Source organism: Bos javanicus, chromosome 11, assembly GCF_032452875.1.
Source record: "Bos javanicus breed banteng chromosome 11, ARS-OSU_banteng_1.0, whole genome shotgun sequence".
Taxonomy (NCBI): domain Eukaryota; kingdom Metazoa; phylum Chordata; class Mammalia; order Artiodactyla; family Bovidae; genus Bos; species Bos javanicus.
This window is the reverse complement of record NC_083878.1, coordinates 71,924,357-71,950,115: the sequence shown is the minus strand read 5'-3', so window position 1 is coordinate 71,950,115 and position 25,759 is coordinate 71,924,357. Positions and strand designations below refer to the sequence as shown.

Here is a 25,759-nt window from a genome sequence, read left to right as displayed (position 1 = left end):
ACTGTATCAAGTCCAGCTAGATTTTGGAGCAGTGTGAACTCCCTGGACTTGGGAACGGACATTGGTACAATCAATTTATAAACAAATTGGCAAAGTCTCTTAAAATTGAAGATCTGCCCTGGGACTCAGCACACCCTAGGGCTATATAGATTCCTCCTGCTCAGGGGTTCCAGTAGACATCTACAAGAATGATATTCCAGTCTAAAATAATGATACTACAATCTTATTCCCAATTCATATTGGAAGCATCCTTGTACCTACTGGCTGTCCAGCAAAATTGGACAGGGTTGCACAGTTACAGGGTTACAGGACAAATGACTACACTTCCCAGGGCTCCACCCAATCCCCCTATAGTGATAGGCTAACTAGCTAACTTCTCTAGTGGAGTGTGAGTAGAAATGTATCAATTCTGTGCCAGAACTTTTAAGAGGGTGAGTGTACCTCCATGCTCACTTTCCCCTTCTGGTAGATGCATATGATAAGGCATCTCTAGGGCGTGGTAGAGCACAACATGGAAATATTTGATTCTCTGAATCACCTCAAGAAAGACTATTTGCCCTTCAGGATGACCTCAGACTATTATATGGGGGAAAAATAAATGTTCTTTGAGACATGATACAGTCTTTGTTTTTTTTTTTTTTTTTTCATGATACAGTCTTGGGTCTGTTCGTGAGCCTAGTCTCCTGTATAACCTATTTGTCCCCTCCCACTAAGAGTCAGCTCTCCCCTATGTCTAATGTTCACTCCCATATTTGCCTTTCCATTCAGAACAGTCATCACCTCTTGCCTTTTCAAGAGCTTCCTAACTGGATTCCTTTTCACTGGCTTGGTATACTCCACATACAACTGTGCTGAGTTTTTTATACTATAAATCAGACTTCATTCACTTGCTCAAAGCCTAATGATTTCCCAGTGCACTTAGAATAAAATTCATCCCACTTTGTCCTACAAGGCCTCCTTGCTGTCACCATTAACCTTTTTAACCTCCTTGGTCTCTGCTCCACCCTTTTTCTGTCCAGTCCCCAACTATACTTGGCCACATTGACTTTTGTTCCTTAATCCTCCCAAACTCCTTCCCATCTTGGAGCCTTTGCGTTCCCTGTTTCCACTGTCTGCTGCTGCTGCGGCTAAGTCGCTTCAGTCATGTCTGACTCTGCGACCCCGTAGACGGCAGCCTAGAATGTCTTTTCCCCCAATTGTACTGCAGGCTTCATTTTATCATTTAAGTCTTAACCTAAATTTTACCTCTGAGGTCTGTTCTAACACACTTTCTGTAACATCACCCTCTTTCCTTTCCAGCATAGGAAAGCAGACAAAAACTAGACTGAAATCTTAGTTGGCCAACCTACTGCTGCTGCTAAGTTGCTTCAGTCGTGTCTGATTCTGTGTGACCCCATAGACGGCAGCCCACCAGGCTCCCCCATCCCTGGGATTCTCCAGGCAAGAACACTGGAGTGGGTTGCCATTTCCTTCTCCAATGCATGAAAGTGAAAGTCGCTCAGTTGTGTCCGACTCTTTGCGACCCCATGGACTGCAGCCTACCAGGCTCCTCCGCCCATGGGCTTTTCCAGGCAAGAGTACTGGAGTGGGTTGCTGTTGCCTTCTCTGAACCTACTGCTGGCTTGCTGTTAAGAATTTCCAAGGGCCTTTATCAGATGACCCACCCCTTAAAGTCTTCAAGTCTTCAGAAGCCTCACTCCCAACAGAGAAGGCCAGAAGTACTATATGAAATCACATCCGTTATCTGGGATGAGAGGAATTCAAAATAGACAGGATGGAAATTATTCAGTCCTGAATTAGATCATCAGGGTAGCACTGGCAGGAGGGGGAATTAACAGAATAATAAGATTCTCCATCCATCATCCATTCCAACTCATTATCCTTAGTTACATGTTTTCCTGTGGTTTTTGCATCCATAGAGAATAAAAGTTTCAAGTGTGTTTTGGATACCACATTTTAAGAAACAAGCTCTATTTTCAGCTCCATTGACAAATTCTTTTAGGTTAAGGTTTTTGTGTGCTACCTAACATTTGACTTTGTACACTAAAACTGCATTTTTATTTTATGCACACCAGTATGAGGAAGACATTCAGAGTTGGTAAGAAGTGAGGAAAGATATGAGTAGAAGGTATATTACATTGGAACAATAATGAAATCACTGGGTAATCTTTAATTTTTTATTTTCAATAAAAAATTAGGAACCAAGACATTACACATTTAACAGCAAAGTTGTTAAAGCTAGAAGTAAAGGCACATGGAGGCAGAATCCTTTTCTGAATCTAAGTACAAGAATTCATTTTACATATGAATGAAACTGAAAACTGGGAAAATCATTCTGAAGGTTTTCATCACTGACAGTTTCTTAAAAACATAAAGTTGATTCTATTTTTTCATAAGGGAGTAATGTTAAAATATGAAGCTATATTTCTACCAGGATTCAGCATTCAAAGAAATCCCTGATCTGATCATTAGTATGTCCTAAGTGCCAAAAATGTAACTATCCTAAAAGTCTATAAACTAATTTAAAATACTATTCCTAGTTCAATTGAAGGGGCATAGATGTAGGATACACATGACCTAAAGCTAAAGTGCTCTTTCTATTAAAACCAGTCATCTTTGTAATCTTAGAATTTGAGGATATTGCTAGGGAACAAGATGGCAAAAGAATCTTCAAAAAGTTCTCCAAATATATGATCACTTTCTTTTGATACATTTTTCTAAAACAGGCAGAAGCAGTCAGTCATCTCACAGGTTAATGGTATTTCTCCACAGAAAACGGACTATACTGTGCCCTCTACCCTTCCTTCACAGAGTTTGATGGTATAAGTGAAAGTGTTAGTCGCTTAGTCATGTCTGACTCTTTGTGACTCCATGGATTACAGCCTGCCAGGCTCCTCTGTTCATGGAATTCTCCACGCAAGAATACTGGAGTGGGTTGCCATGCCCTTCTCCAGGGGATCTTCTCAACCCAGGAATTGAACCCGGGTCTCCTGCATTACAGGCAGATTCTTTACCATCTGAGCCACCTTCGTAAAGAATCTGCTTGCAAGCAGGAGACCAGGTTCGATCCCTGGTCAAGAAGATCCCCTAGAGAAGGGAATGGCTACCCAATCCTTGCCTGGAGAATTTCACGGTCAGAGGAGCCTGGCGGGCTACAGTCCATGGGGTCACAAAGTGTCAGATACCACTGAGAAACTAACATCCCACAGTTTACGCAAAGTTAAAATTGTACGGGCTGAGCATCAGACAGCAGGTCATCCTGTTTACACTTGCTGTTATTAATCTTTCAATCATGAGAAAACTACAGAAGCAGCTACTTGATCACTAGCACAGACTTTATAAAGAAGCTTGAAAACATCGCACATGTGTGCTAAGGTGGCCAAAGAAGGGAGGATACATGGACATTGATTGTTTACAGAGCACAAAGCAGAATCTAACAATCTGAAATGCTATTCCTCAGGGGTTTCTTTTTCTGTAAAGAAACCTAACTTAGCTAGGTGGAACACACCACACAACTGTTCCTCTGTCACTTTCTCAAGGTGTTTTCCTGAGGTGTTTTCACAGGTGGAATTTTGGCAAATGTTACTGGGTTATCTGGAGGTATAAGGAACAGCCCAGTTATTACCAGGAGCTAATTAAAGAAAAACCTAACTTAACGGGAAGCCAGTGCTACCAATAATCTAGCAGTACTGGTACAGAAAAACACCTAATCCTTCACATTAACACATTATAATGGGTATTTTACTATAGCAACCTGAGATCTCAAAGCCTTCCTAACCAGGGTTATGTTATATAGCACCTAAGAACCCTTGCTTCAGTCTTGACTTAGTGTTATTTTAGAAATTTCCTTGGATGCACCTTTGATTTGGTGCCTAGGGCAGGGTTCCTTGTGGTCTTTGGAGAACCCTGTCCATTTGGGCACCGATTACGCCTTTCTTGCAGCTGGTGCCTCCCTCGCCTTAAGCACTCCACGTACCAGTGCTCCTGCTGCAGCAGCTGCTGCTTCTTTTTTAATTGGCTGTGAGTATCCTCCAACTGATGGCATTTCTGAACTAGCTCTGGAAGTTCCTTCTGTAACTGTTGGTGCTGTCTGTTGATGTTACTGTGGAACTCAGAAACGTGCTGCTTTGCTGCCTTCTCCAAGGCCTGGTTCTTGCTTTTCAGCTCCTTTGTTAGCTTCTTTCCCGACTGCCTTGCCTCTAGCTCACTCAGCTGTGCCTCCAGTAATGCTTTGTCCTGGAAGAACTGGACGAGCATCGCCTGTTTCTTTGCAGCTGTCTCATCGTGGGTCTTCTTTATCTCCTGCTGAAGTTTCTCAATTTCTCTGTCCTGTTTTTCCTTTATCACTGAAATGTCCCTCATTGCCTCCAACTGCTTATTCAAATTGGATAGAGTGTTTTCCTTCTCCAAGAGCTCTCTTTTAAGCGCTGAATTTTTGTTAGCATATTTGGAGGTTAATTCTTGTTTTCTTTGTTCAATCTTCCTGCTTTGTTGTAGATAGTAGTTCCACAGCTTCTCGGTTCTCTGTCTAGACTCCTCTGTTTGCTTGGTCAGGTATTCCTGAAAGAACTGGTTTTCCTTCTGTATGTGATCTTTTTCCTCCAGTAGCTGCCGGGTTTCCACCACTAAGGGCTCTAGCCGAGTTTGAGTTTCTTTGATTGCTTTGTCCAGCTTCATCATTTCCATTACTGCTCTTCCCTTAAACCTCTTCTCAACCCTTGTTAGCTTCTCTGGCTTGAGAAAAGTATTTATGAAATTAACATCTGGTTGAAGGGAATTACTGGTGTCCTCAGCCAATCTGAAAGAAGAACAAAGGAGACATTTGCTCATGTTTTTCATGAGAAATTAGAAAATAATTTTTAAAATGCACACTTGTACTGTAAATCATATCTCAAGTATTTGGGAGGACAAATTGATGTCCCTCACACAAGGTAAGTGGGTAGGAGTGGTGGGGGAAGAGTGGTAGAACTAGGGGTGAAAACAAGGGAGTGTAATTTACAACTGACATGTCTTCGCTGCAACCCTGAGAGGTAGTATCTCCAGCTTAAAGAGGAGAAAACAGGTTCAGAGAATTGAAGTGACTTCACTACAATGTACACCCCCAGAAATTCCTAGTTTCTCTGAACTAGTCTCTGCGGATCTCGGTGTGGCCCAGCAACTCTGGGGCAAGGATCCTGCCAGGGTCCGGAGTCCTGCAGTCCTAAGCCGTATAACGTCCTCAGCTGATGGCCAGCCCTCAGTTCAGTTCAGTTCAGTCGCTCAGTCTTGTGGGACTCTCTGCGACCCCATGGACTGCAGCACGCCAGGCCTCCCTGTCCATCATCAGCTCCCGGAGTTTACTGAAACTCATGTCCATTGAGTCGGTGTCCAACCTCTGTCGTCCCCTTCTGCCTTCACAAGTTAACTCCGCGAGTGTACAATGTACAACAGAGCCTGGGTGTAAAACCCACATCTCACAGCTTATTGAACACTACAGCCACTCCAAAGGGCCATTGGAGCCAACTGGGTGACGGAGGAATACACGCCTCAGCTCTTCAGCTTTCCGGGTGCCAAGGGAGCTAGGGTGGAGGGAGGTGCCCCTTCAGTACCTACTTGACAAACTTGTCAGCCGACTGTTTTCCCCCGGTGTCACGGTTCTGTCCCTTTCGGGAGACCATCAGCGAGCGAGAGCTATTTTGGGGGGCCGGCAACACGCGGAAATAGCGTGTCATTACGGGGGTTGTCCCCAGTTTCTCCGAACTAGGCTCTGCGGATCTCGGCGTGGCCCAGCAACGCTGGGGCTCGCATCCTGTCAGGGTTCCCTGTCGTGCAGTCCTAAGCCGCCTAACCTCCTCGACTGACGGAAGAGCTCTGACGGCCGCTTCTCCAGAGGCTCGGTTCCCAGCTCCCCGGGGGCTGACAGGAAAACGCACTCTCTTCACTAACGTAGCGCGGGAATCCCTGGTCGTCCCTGGGGTCCCCGGTGGACCCTGGGGTCCCTGATTGTCCTGCCCGCCCGGGGTCCAGAGCTTTGACCTTCCCAGGCCCTGCCCGACGACCGTGAGCAGCTCTTTGGTTGGCCTTTTCCAGCCGTCCTCCCAGTGCCTCCACTTCCCCGACGGGGTCCCTAGTTGGGCCCCCATCCGGGTCGCGACGGACAGAAAAAGGTGCACGCCTCGCCCCTTGGCCCTGCCCTTTCTGGCCGGTTGGGTTGGATTCGATTGGTTTTGTTGGGTTCTAGTCTCATTCAGAATCCGGAAAGTCGCGGGTGTCTCTCTAGCAAGTAGCGTCTCTATTGTCTAGTGGGCGGAGCCAGGAACAAGATGGCCGCGCCCGCATCTGCCACGGAATCTCAAGCATCAGGGGGTCCTCGGCCCCCCGCGTGTCTGTTGGTGTTGGGAATGGCGGGGTCTGGGAAAACCACCTTTGTACAGGTGACCTACATGGCGCGGGCGTAGTCGGGGCGCGCGAGAAGTTGTCTGTGGTGGGAGTAAGGCCAGGGGAAAAAGGGAGGGAGGTCTCTCTGGGGAGTTGGAAGGAACCGATGCCTGCTTTCAGGGACATACCGGCAACTCCGGTTTCTTTCTCCGGGAAGCCTTCTCAGATCCTAACCTGGGTTCATTTAGACTCTTCTACGCACCCTCAGTGCCGATTTGGTACGACTGTAGTTGGTTTAGGAATTGTCATGTTATTGCCAACTCCACAAGGCAGAGGCTTAAAGGAATTCTGGCGGTTAATAGAGAGCTGCGTTTCTAAAGTGTAGATTTCTAAAGAATTCTTTCTGGGATGCCTGCAATGTTTCAGGCACTGGGGATACAGCAGAAATGACAAAGTTCCCGCTTAGGTGGAGCTACTATTTTGGCGGGGAGATAGAAACCCCACCCCCGCTCCAAGTTAAGTGATGGAGTGTAGAGGAGACTCTTGGATGTGTGACGAAGAAAGGTAGCATTTCAACTGAGAGTGAATGTTGTAGGTGGAGATCAGAGACGAATAAGGTAGAGGGAAATGGAAGTACAATTCTTCTGGTAAGTTGGATAAAGGAGAGGAAGTTCACTCTTTTCCCTTTGTCCTGCTCTTGGTCTCAGTCTATCCCTCTCTCCATGTCACTGCAGAGGCTCACAGGATATTTGCATAGTCAAGGGTGTCCACCTTATGTGATCAACCTGGACCCAGCTGTGCATGAAGTTCCCTTTCCTGCCAATATTGGTGAGTAAACTCTGCCAGAACTTGTGTAAAATTTCTTAGAGAATGGGAAGCTGTCAACCTATCCTACCCATCTTCAATACTTTCATTTTTAATGTTTTCTAAACTGCCTGATTTCATTTCCCTTAGATTTGCTAGTATCCTGAAACAGCCTTTTTCCTAGTTACCATTTTTTCCTTTGTTTACTCCCTCCCCTTCCTTGTTATTGTTGTTCAGTCCTTCAGTTGCTCAGTCGTGTCCAACTCTTTTAGACCCTATAGACTGCAGCACGCCAGGCTTTCCTATCCTTCACCATCTACTGGAATTTGCTCAAATTCATGTCCATTGAGTCAGTGTTACCATCCAACCATCTCACCCTCTGTTGTCCCCTTTTCCTCCTGCCTTCGATCTTTCCCAGCATCAGGATCTTCTCAAATGAGTTGGCTTTTCCCATCAGGTGGCTAAAGTATTGAAGTTTCAGCTTCAGCATCAGTCCTTCCAGTGAATATTCAGGGTTGATTTCCTCTAGGGTTGACTGCTTTGATCTCCTTTCTGTCCAAGGGACTCTCAAGAGTCTTCTCCAGCACCAGGTTTGAAAGCATCAATTCTTTGGTGCTTAGCCTTCTCTGTGGTCCAACTCTCACATCCGTACATGACTACTGGAAAAATCATAGCTTTATATGGACCTTTGTCTGCAAAGCAATGCCTCAGCTTTTTAATATGTTGTCTAGGTTTATCATAGCTTTTCTTCCAGGGAGCAAGTGTCTTTTAATTTCATGGCTGCAGTCATCATCTGCAGTGATTTTGGAGCCCAAGAAAATAAAGTTTGTCACTGTTTCCATTGTTTCCCCATCTATTTGCTGTGAAGTGATGGGACCAGATGCCATTAGTTTCTGAATGTTGAGTTTTAAGCCAGCCTTTTCACTGTCCTCTTTCACCTTCATCAAGAGACTCTTTAGTTCCTCTTTGCTTTCTGCCATTAGAGTGGTGTTATCTGCATATCTGAGGTTATTGATATTTTTCCTAGCAATCTTGATTCCAGCTTGAGCTTCATCCAGCCCAGTATTTCTCATGATGTACTCTGCATCTAAGTTAAATAAGCAGGGTGACAATATACAGCCTTGATGTACTTCTTTCCCAATTTGGAACCAGTCTGTTGTCCCATGTTCAGTTCTAAATGTTGCTTCTTGACCTGCATACAGGTTTCTCAGGAGGCAGGTAAAGTGGTCTGGTATTCCCATCTCTTTAAGAATTTTCCAGTTTGTTGTGATCCACACAATCAAAGGTTTTAGCATAGTCAATGAAGCAGAAGTAAGTGTTTTTCTGGAGTTCCCTTACTTTTTCTATGATCCAATGGATGTTGGCAATTTGATTCTGGTTCCTCTGCCTTTTCTAAATCTAGCTTGTACATCTTGAAGTTCTGGTTCCATACTGTTAAAGCCTAGCTTGAAGCCTTGCTAGCATGTGAAATCAGTGCAACTGTGTGGTAGTTTGAACATTCTTTGGCATTACCCTTCTCTTTGGGATTGGAATGAAAGCTGACCTTTTCCAGTCCTGTGTGCTGAATTTTCTAAATTTGCTGGCATATTGAGTGCAGCACTTTAACAGCAACATCTTTTAGGATTTTCAGTAGCTCAGCTGGAATTCCATCACCTCCACTAGCTTTGTTTGTAGTAATACTTCCTAAGGCCCACTTGACTTCACACTCCAGGATGTCTGGCTCTAGGTGAGTGATCACACCATCATGGTTATCCAGGTCAAGACTCTTTTGTACAGTTCTTCTGTGTATTCTTGCCACCTCTTCTTAATATCTTCTGCTTCTGTTAGGTCCATGCCGTTTCTGTTCTTTATTGTGCCCATCTTTGCATGAAATGTTCCTTTGTTATCTCTGATTTTCTTGAAGAGCTCTCTGGTCTTTCCCATTCTATTGTTTTCTTCTATTTCTTTGCATTGTTCACTTAAGAAGGCTTTCTTATCTGTCCTTGTTATTATTTGGAACTTGAGCATTCAGATGGGCATATCTTTCCTTTTCTCCTTTGCCTTTAGCTTCTCTTCTTCTCTCAGCTAGTTGTAAGGCCTCCTCAGACAACCATTTTGCCTTTTTGCATTTCTTGGGGATAGTTTTGATCACCGCCTCCTGTACAGTGTTAGAAACCTCCGTCCATAGTTCTTCTGGCACTCTATCAGATCTAATCCCTTGAATCTATTTGTCACTTCCACTGTATAAGTATAAGGGATTTGATTTAGGTCATACCTGAATGGCCTAGTGCTTTTCCCTACTTTCTTTAAGTCTGAATTTTGCAATAAGGAGTTCATGATCTGAGCCACAGTTGGCTCCCCATCTTGTTTTTATTGACTGTATAGAACTTCTCCATCTTTGCCTGCAAAGAACATAATCAATCTGATTTTGGTATTGACCATCTGGTGATGTCCATGTTTAGAGTTATCGCTTGTGTTTTTGGAAGAGTGTGTTTGCTATGACCAGTGCGTTCTCTTGGCAAAACTCTGTTAGCGTTTGCCCTGCTTCATTTTGTACTCCAAGGTCAAACTTGCCTGATACTCTAGGTATCTCTTGACTTCCTACTTTTGCATTCCAGTCCCCTATAATGAAAAGGACATTTGTGTGTGTGTGTGTGTGTGTGTGTGTGTGTGTGTGTGTGTGTGTGTGTGTTCTGGAAGGTCCTGTGGGTCTTCATAGAACCATTCAACTTCGGCTTCTTCGACTTGAGTGGTTGGGGCATAGACTTGGATTACTGTGATATTGAATGGTTTGCCTTGGAAATGAACAGAGATCATTTTTTCATTTTTGAGAATACATCCAAGTACTGCATTTTGTACTCTTTTGTTGACTATGAGGGCTACTCCACTTCTTTAAGGGATTCTTGCCCACAGTAGTAGATATAATGGTCATCTGAATTAAATTTGCCCATTCCGGTCCATTTTAGTTCACTGATTCCTAAAATGTTGATGTTCACTCTTGCCATATCATGTTTGACCACTTACTATTTACCTTGATTCATGGATCTAATATTCCAGGTTCCTGTGCAATATTGTTCTTCACAGCATTGGACTTTACTTTCACCACCAGACATATCCATATGCTGAGAAAGATTAAAAGCAGGAGGAGAAGGGGACAACAGAGGATTAAGGAAGACCTGGTATTAAGAACCAGAAATCATTATGAGAACAATTTTGGAGAAAAAATGTTTCCATCTTTTCACTTAAAGGCTCAGTTCAGTTCAGTCGCTCAGTCGTGTCCAACTCTTTGTGACCCCATGGACTACAGCTTGCCAGGCTTCCCTGTCCGTCACCAACTTCCCGAGCTTGCTCAAACTCATGTCCATTGAGTCAGTGATGCCATCCAACCATCTCATCCTCTGTCATCCCCTTCTCCTGCCTTCAGTCTTTCCCAGCATCAGGGTCTTTTCCGGTGAGTTGGCTCTTCCCATCAGGTGGCCAAAGTATTGGAGTTTCAGCTTCAGCATCAGTCCTTCCAGTGAATAATCAGGACTGATTTCCTTTAGGATGGACTGGTTGGATTTCCTTGCAGTCCAAAGGATTCTCAAGAATCTTCTCCAACACCATAGTTCAAAAGCATCAATTCTTCGGTGCTCAGCTTTCTTTATAGTCCAACTCTCACATCCATACATGACTACTGGGAAAACCATAACTTTGACTAGAGGGACCTTTGTTGGCAAAGTAATGTCTCTGCTTTTTAATATGCTGTCTAGGTTGGTCATAGCTTTTCTTCCAAGGAGCAGTATTTGTTGGTGTAGGTCTACCAACTGCTGCATAGGTCTAGTTAGATATTACTGAATAAATCAATTTCCTTTTTATTTTGAATTCCATCCAAATAAATTTTTTTCTAGTTCTATTGAGATATAATTGACATACAGCATTGTATATGATTAAGTTGTATAACATAATGGTTTGATTTACAAACTCAGGAAGTGATTATCATAGTAAGTTTCAGTTCAGTTCAGTTGCTCAGTTGTGTCCTACTCTTTGCGACCACATGAACTGCAGCACGCCAGGCCTCCCTGTCCATCGTCAATTCCCAGAGCTTACCCAAACTCATGTCCATTGAGTCGGTGATGCCATCTAACCATCTCATCCTCTGTCATCCCCTTCTCCTCCTGTCGTCAATCTTTCCCAGCACCAGGGTAGTGAACATCTATCGTCTCATATAGATATAAAATTAAAGGAATGCAAAATCTTTTTTCCCTTGTTATGAGAACTCTTAATAGCTTTCACATGTAACATATAGCAGTGCTTGTTACATTTATAATATTGTATATTACATCTCTAGTGTTTATTGGTGTTAGCATTGGAAGTTAATACCTTTTGCCTACCTTCATCCAATTGTTCCCTCCCTCCGCACCCACTTCTGATAACTACAAATCCAGTCTACTTTTTCTGTGTGTTTGTTTGTCTTTCAGTGTAAGTGACCTGCCAAAGTATTATCATTAGTTCCTGGTACACAACATACTAATTTGAAATATCTGTAAACATTTCAGAATGATTGCTATGACAAATCTAGTTAATATCTGTCACCATACAACAGTACTATATTATTATTGACTATATTCCCCACACTGTACATTTCACTCCCATGACTCATTTGTTTTGTAACTGAAAGTTTGTACCTCTTAATCTCCATCACTTATTTCTCTCCCTGACATCCACTCCCCAAGTTAATGCCCTTATAAAAATGTTATCTGCTTTAACTTAGTTACCAGTAAGTGAGGAGTAAAAAATAAGCCTTTTTTCTTGATTTAACTCCCTTTTTCTATATATATGGTCACTGAGAAAGTATTTAAGTTGTATAGAACTTTTCTTTTCATCTCAGACCATCCCTACTGTAACCAGAGAGCTCCTAGCCTAGCCTTCTTCTTGGGTTACTTGGCAGTTATCCTTGGCCATAAGGAAGTAAACCAGTGTGAAGCTGGAGAGGTTACTAAAAGACAGTGCTGAGCATAGAAGCTTCAAAAGCTTGTTTCAGTTTCTTGTTGGGAGGGAAGATACTTCCAGGGTACCTTTTGTCCTCCTAGTCTGTTCCTGAACTTGCTTCTTTTGCTATCACAATTCAGTGATCTTAGCTTGAAAATTTAGGAAACAGATTTGAAAAGTGACTTGGATGCTAAGAGAGAAACTGATTTATTTCCTCAGAGGAAGCAGAGATGACTTGAGAGGTCAGTTGGCTTAGATATTAAGAGAGTCTCAAATTGTATTGTTTCTTATGTGTTAAATTCCATTTCTTTGTTTTTTTTCCCCTCACAGACATTCGTGATACTGTGAAGTATAAAGAAGTCATGAAACAGTATCCTTTTCCACATCTACTTTGATGTTGGCTCATCCCTGGTTAGTTACTGTCTGTGTATTGTGTAGCTCTGAAAAAATATCTGTGCCTTTCCTTGTGAAGTATACTAGCAAAAGCATTTGATAGCTTTCAAGTAACTTTATAAAGAGGAGGGATGATGAATATGAGGAGAGGCATTGTAGGTGGTTAGACATCCTATTTCAGCTTGTGAGTTCTATTTTATGCCTTTGTCCCAAACTGCAGGATGTTGTGATTAGCACAGAGGATGCACGGCTAGCTGGTGGTGTGCCTGGGTCCACAAGGTAGTATTGCCTTGGATACAGCTGTTGGTCACCATCTCTTTAGACTGGGAAACTCAAAGGTTAGTAAGATCAACTCTAAGTTTTGGGTTGGTCAACTCTTAGTACATTGCCCATAAAATGTGTACTTTCCCTTTAGGTCCTACTGAGTAGGAAGACTGACTCCAATTCTCAGGTGACTTGAAGAGTGAGAATCAGAGCAAGGAGTGGTACATAGACGGTCTTCATGGCTAATACTCTCAGGCTGTCAACGCCTGAAATATCTGTCCATTCCATTTGGCCCCATTTTACATGGCCATTTTTAAACAATAAATGAATGAGGTAGACATCAATAATGAATGTTTCCCTATGAGGTTAAGATTGTGTGGTTCATTCTAGTCAATGGAACACTAATGTTATGCTGGGTTTGTGTGTGTGTGTGTGATTGTCAAGATAATAAACTTTATCATCTAAATTGATCTATAAGCAATTTAAATCCTTAACTTAATGTCTAGGTATGGACTTGGACCTAATGGTGGCATAGTGACCTCACTCAATCTCTTTGCTACCAGATTTGATCAGGTATATCTGTCTCTATTTACATAGACATGGCTGTGTTAAAACTTGTGACTCTTAAATGCCTTAGCTTGATCACATCGGGAAAGAAGGGCAATCCATCTGGATGTCCATATAGAACATAAGGAGGCATTTTGGTGGACAGAGAAGTAGGCAATGTGAGGATGATCAACATGGCGAGAGACTTCACACTGAATGTTTGTGGCAGCCAACAAAGCAGACACCTAAGAGGCTTGAGTTCTTTTGCTCTTTCTCTTTTTTTTTTTTTGGCCATGTGGCTTGCAGGATCTTAGTTCCCCAACCAGGGATTGAATCCTGGGTCTTTGGCATTGAAAACACAGAGTCCTAACCACTGGACCTCCATGGAATCCCCCTGGGTTCTATTCTTCATCTGTGCAGTTTTACCCCAAGGATGGGTTGGAGGGATGGGGAGTGGGAAGGTCTGCCAGGCAGAGAATGGAGTGATTATGGGGCTTTTCACTTGCAGCAGATAGTTGTCATCTATTAGCTTTTCTCTGTCACATTCCACTTCCTTAAGAGAGTTTTGCATCACTATTTTTTTTTAACCTCGGTTTCACTCAGTGAGACAAGCTGTTAACACTTTACCAAAGCACCAGGAAAGAGACTTGGTACTGACAGATCAAGTCTTCAGCTCCTCAGGCCCTTGCCCTGTGCTCCAGGGTGTTGTGGTGCTGCAGGTGTGGCTTTGTTTTTTTAGTTCCATGAGCATGTTAGTTGGTGTCCTCAGATGCAGAACATAGAGATTCAGTTGTTAATGGTGCCTGTGAGGTGGGCCACTCTGGACAGGGCCCTGTAATTTTTTTTTGTTGAACTTGGATCTTCTTGTAATTGACATCTTTCTCCTTTAGGTGATGAAATTTATTGAGAAGGCCCAGAACATGTCTAAGTAAGTGATTTCAGTCTAATGCCTATTTATTACTCTGTAGTAGATGTGTTTCTAGGTTTTTTTGAAAGATTTTGGGATACTATCAAGTTTTGAAAGAGTGAAGTTTGAGATGAAACCATGACAAGTGAAAAAACTGTGGGCAAGAAGACCAGTCATTGAGATGCTGTACAGTGTGGAGCTCAGTTTAATCGAATCCCACCCCAATCACTTTGGAATATGGTTCTGGCTTCTTAGGAGGTATCTTTAGAATTTGAGTCAACTTACTTGTTCAGTTGCCTTCTCTTGCTTGTTGGCATTAAAGTGTCTGAAATACCGTTCTAATCCTTGATTAAAGTAATATAATTCACATGATTCAGAGAGACTATTTTTTAACTAAAAAGTATTTAAAAATAAAATAGAGTAGTATTCTTATTATCATTGTCTGTGATTAACTGTTGTTAAATTTTTAATAGGTTTGCTTTTTTAAAAGAAAGGAAGATAATTTGTTTTTGTAAAGAGTATAGATATTACTGTGACTATTTCATACCATGCATAGATTTAAAATAGGAAGCTATCACCCTTCTTATCATTAGAAATAACAATCATTTTTATCATTATTGCTACTATGAGGATATAGTAGCAGTGATTTATCATCCCAGGTGTTTCTGTTTATATGTACATAGATAGAAGGATGGCTGGATAAGGTGTTTTTACGAAAAAAGGATCATATAGGAGTAGGTTTTTTTTTAAAGTAATAGCTTTATTACAGTATGAATTCACAGACCATGAAGTACACTCTTTAAAAGTATACAGTTTAGTGGTTTTTGGTATATTCACAAAGTTGTGCATTGATCATAATCACCTGATTTCAAAACATTTTCATCTCCAAAAGAACCCCATTCTCATTAACATTCATTCTATTCCCTGTTCCTCCAAGCTCCTGGTGGCTGCAGGCACCATTTTACAACATACATGCATTGAGGGTTCCATTTTCTATACATACTTATCAGTACTTATTACTGTTTTTGATTAGAGCCATCTTAGTGGGTATGAAGTGGTGTCAGATTGTGTTTATGGTATGTATTTCCTAAATGATTAATGATGTTGAGCATCTTTTAATGTACTTCTTAGCCATTGGTATATATTTGGAGAAATGGCTATTCGAATTTTTTGCCTTTTTTTTTTTTTTAATAAATTTCCAGTACACATTATAATTTAATGTCTGTGTACACTGCAGAGTGATCACCCCCAAAGGCCAGCTATCATCTGTCACCATAGTTGATCCCTTTCACCGCTTTGATCCACCCACAACCCCTTTTCCCTCTGGTAACCACTGATTTGTTTTCTATCTGTGAACTTGCTTTTGGTTGTTTTTCTTTTCTCTTTGTTTCATTCTTTCTCTCCTTTTCCCAGATTATTCCACTTACGAGTGAAATTGTACAGTAGTTGTCTTTTTGCTTCTGATTTGTTTTACTTAGCATCATCCATGTTGTCACAAATGGCAAGGTTTCATTCTTTTTGTATGGCTAAATAGTTTTCTACTATGTGTATACCACGTCTTCTTTATCCATTCATCCATCGGTGAACACTTAAGTTGCTTCTGGGTCTTGGGTGTTGTACATAGTGCTGCAATGAACATACGGGTGTGTATATTTTTTCTAATTAGTGTTTTTATATTCTTTGGATAAATACCCAGAAGTGGAATTCCTGAATCATATATGGTAGCTCTACCCTTCAGTTTTTGAGGAATCTTCCTACTGTTTTTCATAGTGGCTGTACCAGTTTATACTCCCACTAACACTGTACAAGTGTTTCTTTTTTTATACATTTGCTTCAACACTTGTTATTTGTTATGTATTCGATAAGTAAGAGCTGTTCTAACAAATGTGAGGTGACATTTCACTGTGGTTTTGATTTGCATTTCCTTAGTAATTAGTGATGTTGAACATCTTTTTCATGTGCCGATTGACTATCTGTGTATCTTCTTTGGAGAAATGTCTACATATTAGATCCTCTCTCATTTATGAATCATGTTGTTTTGTGAATTGTATGTGTTCTTTATGTATTTTGGATACCAATCCCTAATCAGATGTGATTTGCAAATATTTTCTGCTGTTCAGTAGGTTGCCTTTGGGTTTTTTTTTTTAGCCATGTCCAGTGACTTGTGGGATCTTAGTTCCCCAGCCAGGTATTGAACCCTGGGCCACCACAGTGAAAGTGCCAAGTCCTAACCACAGGACCACCAGAGAATTCCCACCTTTTAGTTTTGATGATGTTTTCCTTTGCTGTGCAGAAGCTTTTTCATTTGTAGTCTCATCTTTTATTTTTGCTTTTGATTTCCTTGCCTTTGGTGTCCAATCCCCAAAAACTTCACTAAGACAGATGGCAGTGAGGCTACTGCCTCTGTTTTCTTTCAGGTGTTACATTCTAGTTTTTCATATATTTTGAGTTAATTTTTGTATGTGGAGTGGTCTGGTTTCATTCTCTTGCATATGACTGATTTTCCCAACACCATTTCTTGAAGAGACTTCCCTTTCTCCATTGTATATTCTTGGCTCCTTTGTTGTCAGTTAATTGTCCGTGTATGAGTGAATCTTTGTTCTTTTTTACAAACAGCTTTATTGAGATATAGTTCATGTGCCATACAGTTTACCCATTTTAATTGTGCAATTCTGTGGCTTTTATGGTAGTTATAGAATTGTACAGCCATCACCACAAGTTTAGAACACTGCATCCCCTCAAGAAGAGACCCTCTTCTTTAGTTACCACCTTCTTTTTCTCTTCTTCCCTTTCCTCCATTTTCCTCCAAACCCACCGCTAAGTAAACAGGTTTCCCAAGAGATTTACATACTGGTTTTGCTTCCTGGTGGCACAGAGGTTAAAGCGTCTGCCTGCAATGTGGGAGACCTGGGTTTGATCCCTGGGTTGGGAAGATCCCCTGGAGAAGGAAATGGCAACCCATTCCAGTATTCTTGCTTGGAGAATCCCATGGATGGAGGAGCTTGGTGGGCTACAGTCCACGGGTCGCAAAGAGTCAGACACGACTGAACGACTTCACTTTTACTTTGCTTATCTCTCATTTTTAATGCAGTGTGTTTCTAAAACTGTCAGTTTCCTCTATGACTGTTTGCAGCACTGATATATTGCTGCTCTTGCCAATGAACCTGAACACTGGACACTGACCAAAGCCTGGGGGAATGTGGTCTTCACTTTAATGGCAATGGGAAGATGTGAGACTTGGCATGCGAGGTTATTTCTTGTCTTAAATGCCCAGATGTTACTGTTTTGTGGTCTGGAATATCTTTCAGAATGCACAAGTAAAAACTTCTTTTATGACCTTTTTTGACACAGGTATGTCTTGATTGACACACCTGGACAGATTGAGGTATTCACATGGTCAGCTTCTGGGACAATTATCACTGAGGCCCTGGTGAGTATTCTAGGACTTGTTACTGAGGGTTAAGTAGAGAGCCAGACAAGAAAAACTTCATCTTTCTGCCTGGGAACTTACGTGGGATAGAGTCATAGAGCTCTGCACACCCTCCTAGAGTGGTTCTTCCTCTCCACAGAGGGTAGGAGAAGAGTTTGGGGACAGGTCAAGGACCTTTTGACTAAAGCTGTGATTATTCTGTGGCTTTAGGCATCCTCGTTTCCAACGATTGTCATTTATGTAATGGACACATCTCGAAGTACCAACCCAGTGACCTTCATGTCCAATATGCTCTATGCCTGCAGGTAATACATTATTGTTGGGCATAGTGTTATGTCAAGAAGTGAAGTCTCCATTACTTCTTTTCCTTCATTTTTGAGTCCTGAGTGCTTCCCTCTCGGTTTGTGCTGCCCACACCCTTTAGTGTTTCTGGGTTGGTGAGGGAAGAGAAGCACATATGCCTTGGCATCAGCTCCTGGTCGTCTTTCTCCTTTGCTTATTACAGAACAGGTGATGAATGAAAATGCACCTTCTGGTAGATGCATTGCCCCCAGTTGAATGAAATCCAGTTCTGAATAGAATAGAGGCTCTGGTCTAAATGCCTTTTTTTTTTTTTTTTTGTGCTAGGAAAAATGAGATTATAACATGAGGAGAGACTGAATTAAAAGATTCATCCGTGATTCTGCATGCACATATTTTCTCAAGCGTGGGGCTATTAGGAGAGGAAGGGCATGCCCTACTAGGCTATGTTAGTGCATTAGACCTAGGAGCAAGGTGGGCAATTATTAACACTGAGTTTAATTTTAGGCATTTGCAAAAAGCAAGCACTCCACTTTGTCTCTTCTAATGTGACCAGGGATATTCCTTCCTGTTAAACACAAGAAATCCTGGTCCAAATAGAAATCTGATATTTGACAGCATGATTTTATCTTCATAGTAACTGTTTAATAGACAGTTAATTTGGTGAAAAACAACACACTTACATACACACATAAACATACCCAGGATCAGTACCAAAGCATTATTACTCCAAGAATAGGAGAGAGTGTGTATGTGTGTCAGTTGCTTAGTGGTGGTGGTTTCCTGCTTGGGATGAGAGCACACGTGAGTGCCGTGTGAGAATGGATACCTGTGTTTAGAGTCTGAACCCCTCTCCCTTTTAATTACTCAGCTTCATTGGATTAATAACACAAGCAGGAGCTTAAGTGCTTTTACTAATAATGCCTTCATATTTGATTTTCAGCATCTTATACAAAACCAAGCTGCCTTTTATTGTGGTCATGAATAAAGTAAGTGGAGTCTTCTTCCAGTCTTGCCTGAATATTTCATCAGAACCTTGTGTTAGAAATTTGGTTAGGTGAGAAGGATGATTTCAGATGCTGCAGAGCAGATTGAAGCTAACTGAAAGCAAAGTTGTGAGCACTTCTCAGAAATGGACTCAATTAAATTGAATGAATACACTATATGTCACTGATTCTTCTCCAAAGTTATTTTAGGCTAAATAGAGTAACTCCTGGTCCACAGCATATGGGTTATCCCTCAAGATCAGGACTCTGTAAGTGGGGGAGGGACTGCCAGCCTGTGGGGAGTGGCAATTAAAACAAAACCAAAACTTCTCTGTGGTTGGTTGTTGGCCAGAATGCAAGAGACTGTGTACTTGACTTTGGAGCCTGGAAAATGCTGGCCTCCACTGTGGCCATGGTCACTTGGCAGTGGATAGTAAAGGGTCTGTTTTAACCTGGAATATACAGATCTTCATTTAATTATTTATACTGCACAGCATTCTTGGCTCTTTGTGGCTTGTTTCAGTGGAGGAGGAAATGGGGGAAGCAGAGAAGGAAAATCTATGAATGATTGCTCTTTGTTGTTACCACTTAATTAAAAGAAATTGGGAGAAGGAACTTCCCTGATGGTCCAGTGGTTAAGACTCCATACTTCCACTGCAGGGGATAGGTTCAATCCCTGGTCAGGGAACTAAGATCCACATGCTGTGAGATGTGGCCAAAAGTTTAAAAAATTTTTTTAATTAAAAATAAAATTTTTAATTAAAAAATTAGTTAAAAAAATTTTTTTTTAATAAAATTTCCCATTGTTTGGGATCTGACCTCATCTCTGGTTGCTGTTAATTGTCTTCTCTCTGGTACAGACTGACATCATTGACCACAGCTTTGCAGTGGAATGGATGCAGGATTTTGAGGCTTTCCAAGATGCTTTGAATCAAGAGACTACATACGTCAGTAACCTGACTCGTTCAATGAGCCTGGTGTTAGATGAGTTTTACAGCTCACTCAGGGTAAACTTTCTCTCTTGCTTATGCTGTCCATCTCTCCAGTTAACCTGTTAATCCAAAGGACTGGCTTTGAACATATCTTTGGAGAGGAAATTCATTACCTTCCGAAAAGTAATTTATAAGGCATTGCTTATTAAAAACTGGAGATTTAATAGATAAATATGATAGAGACCCTACCTTCAGAGATTTTATGGTCTAGTTAGGAGAGAAGACTAAACACAGAGTTGAAATATAATGTATTGTAACTCATATTGTGATATCTTAAGAAAGATATAAAGTTGGCCTGATAGTGGTTAGGTGGTAGATCACTTTTGAAATGAGGGATTTTGGAGGATATAGCACATATAGGTGTGCTTTGAAGGAAGGGTAAGATTTGTGTAAGCAAAAGAGGGTATGGGTAGCAAGGAGTATGTTCACTGCCCAAGCAAAAACATTGAGATACTAATTTTTATAGAGAACAGACTGTCGTTTGATGTGATAGGGAACAGATGAAAAGAACTGCTGCTTGTTTGGTCCTCATTTTCTTTTTCAGTTCTCTACTTTCCATGGCTTATTACCATGACTTTTAAACTTAAAAAATTAAAAAATTTTTTATTTCCATGACTTTTGAGTAAGCATGCTGTTCTGTATTCTTTTAGCGTCATTCTTTGCCAGGGACTTCTTAACATATCCAAACTTCTTCTATGAAGATTTTATGAAATTTGAACCAAATAATGTACACTGTTTAAAAATATGCTGTTGTTTCCTCAGTGGCATTAATGATGCTTTTGGCAGGTGGTGGGTGTGTCTGCTGTCCTGGGTACAGGTTTAGATGAACTCTTCGTGCAAGTTGCCAGTGCCACAGAAGAATATGAAAGGTGAGGACAAAAGAACATTTAATTGATGGCATTCTTAGTTACTCACAATTCTGATATGACAGCAGTTTTGTCAGGCAAAATGTTTTGGTTTTCATAATGTTTGTATTATATTTGCCATGCAGATGTGTACTGGGTCTCATCACATTTAGGGTTAACAAGTACCCATTAGATTAAAAAAAAAAACAAACAATAATATAAAAAGACCCCACAATAATATAAAATCTTCACTTTATTGAATGATGAAGAGCAGGAGTCATCAGACATTGTAAAAGTCAGATATTAAAATTTTTGGCTTTGTGGACCGTAATAACTCTGTTATTGTGATGTAAAAGCACCTATAGACAATTCCTAAACAATTGGGTGGGGCTGTGTTCCAATAAAACTTTATTTATAAAAATAGACAGTGGGCTGGATTTGGCCTGTTTGCCACATTTGTTGACCCCCGATTAAGAACATAGACTTTGGAGTCAGATAGACATGAGTTAGATTTTTCCTTCATTTAATAAATGAGTAACTGTAGCATTTATTGTTAAGATTGGTCATTGTGAGGATTATTTGAGATTATTTGAGATGATATACCTAAAGCACCTAGCATAATTGCCAACAAATGGAAAACATATTTCTTTATAAATGATTGTTATAACTGTTGTCATGGTTAATATTCGAGTTCTAATTTATGTAAAGGAAAGTGGAGTCGGAGCACCTATACACTTTCTTAGGCCTGATAACTGGCTGCTTTCTAGCAAGCTTCATACTTAGTAAGATCCTAATAGCCACATTATTATTTTCAGACACATTATTTTTTGTTCATCAGACAAGCGTTGTGGGTTGTTGTTTTTTTGTGTGTGAGTGTTATCAAAGCCTCAGGATAGGCTCTTTTCTGTATCCTTTCATTGTTGCCCAGATGAACGACATAATTTATATACTGCTTCCTGAGTAGGCCTACCTTCTTTTACTCATCATTTAAACATCTTTTATTCATGTTCATCCAAGTGTATGATGAACTCATCAGTCATGGTCTCTCCAGAGTTGATCTTCCCAGCTCAGCAGTCAGTCTTTTGTCTCTTTGCTGGTTTCAGGGTGGGGGTCAGGCACCTTGCTTTTAATTCCTTAGGGACAGAGTTTTAGTGACTAAGAGTTGTTACATCTGATGTTTGGTAGCATAAGATCTTTTGTTATCGTCAAAGTACTAGGAAAATAGAAGTGACATGGGAGCAGGCAGGGCCCACACTGCTTAGTGTTTCTGTCATCATTCATCTTTTATCTCCCTCATTGTTTAAGTAGCCTCTAGTATTTGTATAATTTGTCAGTATTAATCAAAGGGATTTAGAGTGTTTCTCTTTCCAGAGAGTATCGTCCTGAATATGAACGTCTGAAGAAATCACTGGTAAGATAAGAAGCTGTTTGTGTTTTAGGGCTACTAAAAAACAGTCGCAACCCATCTATCATAAGTGATTTTGTTTTGGTATATCCTTTAGATACTTGTAAGGTCTTCCCTTGTAGCTCAGCTGGTAAGGAATCCGCCTGCAATGCAGGAGACCTGGGTTTGATATCTGGGTTGGGAAGATCCCCTGGAGAAGGGAAAGGCTACCCATTCCAGTGTTGTGGCCTGGAGAATTCCATGGACTGTATAGTCCATGGGGTTGCAAAGAATCAGACACAACTGAGCGACTTTCACTTTCACTTAGATACTTGTGAAGATACTTGTATCTTTTAGATACAGTGTATCCTTTAGATACTTGTTAATTTGACCTGTAAATTTGTATGTATGCTGTCTGGATGCAGAAAGGTCTCTTTTTCCCTTCTCTAAATTTGAAGTAATAAAAATCAGGTTTTTCCTGTTATGTGTGCTGAGCCCTTCTAGTGCTACACCTCTACCCTGACTCCAAGGTCCATTTAAAGGCTGTTGTAGAATTTTGTTTAACAGAGAGGCAGTTCATAACTCTTACCCCAAATGATCAGGTGTCCTGTCCCCATTGGCTCCATTGAACATCTTATCATTTAGCCTTCCTGCTGTGTCTGCTTGAGGGTTCTTTTGAAGATTTTGTGTTGAATTTCTGAAACCTCTAATACAGTCTGCAGAGCCCTCTGGAATGAATTTATGCTAATATGGGCCCACACTGCTTAGTGTTTCTGTCATCATTCATCTCTTACCTCCCTCATTGTTTAAGTAGCCTCTAGTGTTTGTATAATTTGTCATTTCCATTAAAAGTCTGGCATCTAACTTGGGCCTTCTTTTTTAATATAATGACATATTTTTCTATGTATATAGGCCAGTGCACAGAGCCAGCAGCAGAAAGAACAACTGGAACGCCTCCAGAAAGATATGGGCTCTGTAGCCTTGGACACAGGAACTGCCACAGGTACTGGAGGGTCTTCTGGTGTTAGGAACTAAAAGAAGGGTACAGTTGTCTCCACTTAGTAGTTAGGTGCTTGGATTTAAGGGAGAGAAAGAGAAAAGGATAAAGTAAATGTGGTATTTTATGTCGGTCAATCAATTTAGATAAATCCTAGATCCAACAAGTAATTGGCTACCCTGTTTCCCAACTGAGCTTTTTTAACCCTTTTAGGCTCCTGAAGAGGGAGTGGTCATGACATCCCATGGCCTTAGGGTACATGGCTTGATGTTAGGTTCTCCTAAAGACCATTCCCTAACAAGCTGAATCCTCTGCTCAGGACTCAAACCCACTTGATTAGACTTTCTCCTGACTATTGGAGCTCAGCCCTTATTTAGTTTCCCTGTGTAGGGAGCTTACTTCTATTAGTATATTCAATTTTCCATTTTTTTCTCCTCTTTTTCTTTTTTTTAAATTAATTTATTTTAATTGGAGGCTAATTACTTTACAATATTTTAGTGGTTTTTGCCATACATCAACATGAATCAGCCATGGGTGCACATGTGTTCCCCATCTAGAATACCCCTCTCAACTCCCTCCCCATCCCATCCCCCAGGGTCATCCCCGTGCACCAGCCCTGAGCACCCTGTCTCATGCATTGAACCTGGTCCAGTGATCCGCTTCACATATGATAATATACACGTTTCAACCCTACTCTCTCAAATCATCCCACCCTCGCCTTCTCCCAGAATGTGAAAGACTGTTCTTTACTTCTGTGTCTCTTTTGCTTTCTCGCATATAGGGTCATCATTACCATCTTTCTAAATTCCATATATATGCATTAGTATACTGTATTCATGTTTTTCTTTCTGACTTACTTCACTCTGTATAATAGGCTGCAGTTTCATCCACCTCATTAGAACTGATTCAAATGCATTCTTTTTAATGGCTGAGTAATATTCCATTGTGTGTATGTACCACAGCTTCCTCATCCATTCATCTGCTGCTGGACATCTAGGTTGCTTCCATGTCCTGGCTATTGTAAACAGTGCTGTGATGAACATTGGGGTACACATGTCTCTTTCAATTCTGGTTTCCTTGGTGCGTGTGCCCAGCAGTGGGATTGCTGGGTCATATGGCAGTTCTAGTGCCAAATTTTTAAGGAATCTCCACACTGTTCTCCATAGTGGCTGTACTAGTTTGCTTTCCCACCAACAGTGTAAGAGGGTTCCTTTTTCTCCTCACCCTCTCCAGCATTTATTGTTTGTAGACTTTTTGATAGCAGCCATTCTGACTGGCGTGAGATGGTACTTCATTGTGGTTTTGATTTGCATTTCTCTGATAATGAGTGATGTTTAGCATCTTTTCATGTGTTTGTTAGCCATTTGTATGTCTTCTTTGGAGAAATGTCTGTTTAGTTCTTTGGCCTATTTTTTGATTGGGTCATTTATTTTTCTGGAATTGAGCTGCAGGAGCTGCTTGTATATTTTTGAGATTAATTCTTTGTCAGTTGCTTCATTTGCTATTATTTTCTCCCATTCTGAAGGCTGTCTTTTCACCTTGCTTATAGTTTCCTTCATTGTGCAAAAGCTTTTATGTTTAATTAGGTCCCATTTATTTATTTTTGCTTTTATTTCCATTACTCTGGGAGGTGGGTCATAGAGGATCCTGCTGTGATTTATGTCAGATAGTGTTTTGCCTATGTTTTCCTCTAGAAGTTTTTATAGTTTCTGGTCTTACGTTTAGATCTTTAATCCATTTTGAGTTTATTTTTGTGTATGGTGTGAGAAAGTGTTCTATTTTCATTCTTTTACAAGTGGTTGACCAGTTTTCCCAGCACTTGTTAAAGAGATTGTCTTTTCTCCATTGTATATTCTTGCCTCCTTTGTCAAAGAAAATGTATCCATAGGTGTGAGGATTTATCTCTGGGCTTTCCATTTTGTTCCATTGATCTATATTTCTGTCTTTGTGCCAGTACCATACTGTCTTGATGACTGTAGCTTTTTAGTATAGTCTGAAGTCGGGCAGGATGATTCCTCCAGTTCCATTCTTCTTTCTCAAGATTGCTTTGGCTATTCGAAGCTTTTTGTATTTCCGATACAAATTGTGAAATTATTTGGTCTAGTTCTCTGAAAAATACCGTTGGTAGCTTGATAGGGATTGCATTGAATCTATAGATTGCTTTGTGTAGTATACTTATTTTCACTATATTGATTCTTCCAATCTGTGAACATGGTATATTTCTCCATCTATTTGTGTCATCTTTGATTTCTTTCATCAGTGTTTTATAGTTTTCTATATATAGGTCTTTTGTTTCTTTAGGTAGATTTATTCCTAAGTATTTTATTCTTTTCATTGCAATGGTGAATGGAATTGTTTCCTTAATTTCTCTTTCTGTTTTCTCAGTGTATAGGAATGCAAGGGATTTCTGTGTGTTAATTTAATATCCTGCAATTTTACTATATTCATTGATTAGCTCTAGTAATTTTCTGGTGGAGTGTTTAGGATTTTCTATGTAGAGGATCATGTCATCTGCAAACAGTAAGAGTTTTACTTCTTCTTTTCCAATCTGGATTCCTTTTATTTCTTTTTCTTCTCTGATTGCTGTGGCTAAAACTTCCAAAA

The 25,759-nt window shown here is 40.8% G+C and overlaps 2 protein-coding genes across 4 annotated transcripts in view; one reads left to right on the top strand and one right to left on the bottom strand.

The window, feature by feature from the left end:
• Window positions 1-1,929: 1,929 nt before the first annotated feature.
• On the bottom strand, window positions 1,930-6,270 carry CCDC121 (coiled-coil domain containing 121). Of its 2 annotated transcripts, none has more exons than XM_061431259.1 (2): window positions 5,593-6,270; window positions 1,930-4,798 (listed from the first exon to the last, which is right to left on the bottom strand). In XM_061431259.1, the coding sequence occupies exons 1-2, from the start codon at window positions 6,120-6,122 to the stop codon at window positions 3,832-3,834; spliced, it is 1,497 nt and encodes a 498-aa protein (XP_061287243.1). In that variant the 5' UTR covers window positions 6,123-6,270; the 3' UTR covers window positions 1,930-3,831. The 2 variants fall into 2 exon arrangements, with proteins under 2 accessions (XP_061287243.1, XP_061287244.1); XM_061431260.1 differs by having other exon boundaries at window positions 5,589-5,678.
• GPN1 (GPN-loop GTPase 1) overlaps window positions 6,265-25,759 on the top strand; it is a 22,788-nt gene continuing 3,293 nt past the window's right edge. Inside the window, exons 1-12 of one of the 2 annotated variants that reach the window (XM_061431270.1) lie at window positions 6,265-6,413; window positions 7,092-7,185; window positions 12,442-12,481; window positions 13,275-13,341; window positions 14,205-14,242; window positions 17,573-17,651; window positions 17,862-17,956; window positions 18,895-18,940; window positions 19,798-19,944; window positions 20,716-20,798; window positions 22,146-22,185; window positions 23,071-23,161. In XM_061431270.1, coding sequence (XP_061287254.1) covers window positions 6,303-6,413; window positions 7,092-7,185; window positions 12,442-12,481; window positions 13,275-13,341; window positions 14,205-14,242; window positions 17,573-17,651; window positions 17,862-17,956; window positions 18,895-18,940; window positions 19,798-19,944; window positions 20,716-20,798; window positions 22,146-22,185; window positions 23,071-23,161 — 931 coding nt within the window. In that variant the 5' untranslated portion in view covers window positions 6,265-6,302. The remainder of the gene's footprint in view (window positions 6,414-7,091; window positions 7,186-12,441; window positions 12,482-13,274; window positions 13,342-14,204; window positions 14,243-17,572; window positions 17,652-17,861; window positions 17,957-18,894; window positions 18,941-19,797; window positions 19,945-20,715; window positions 20,799-22,145; window positions 22,186-23,070; window positions 23,162-25,759) is intronic. The other variant, XM_061431269.1, reaches the window with a different exon arrangement.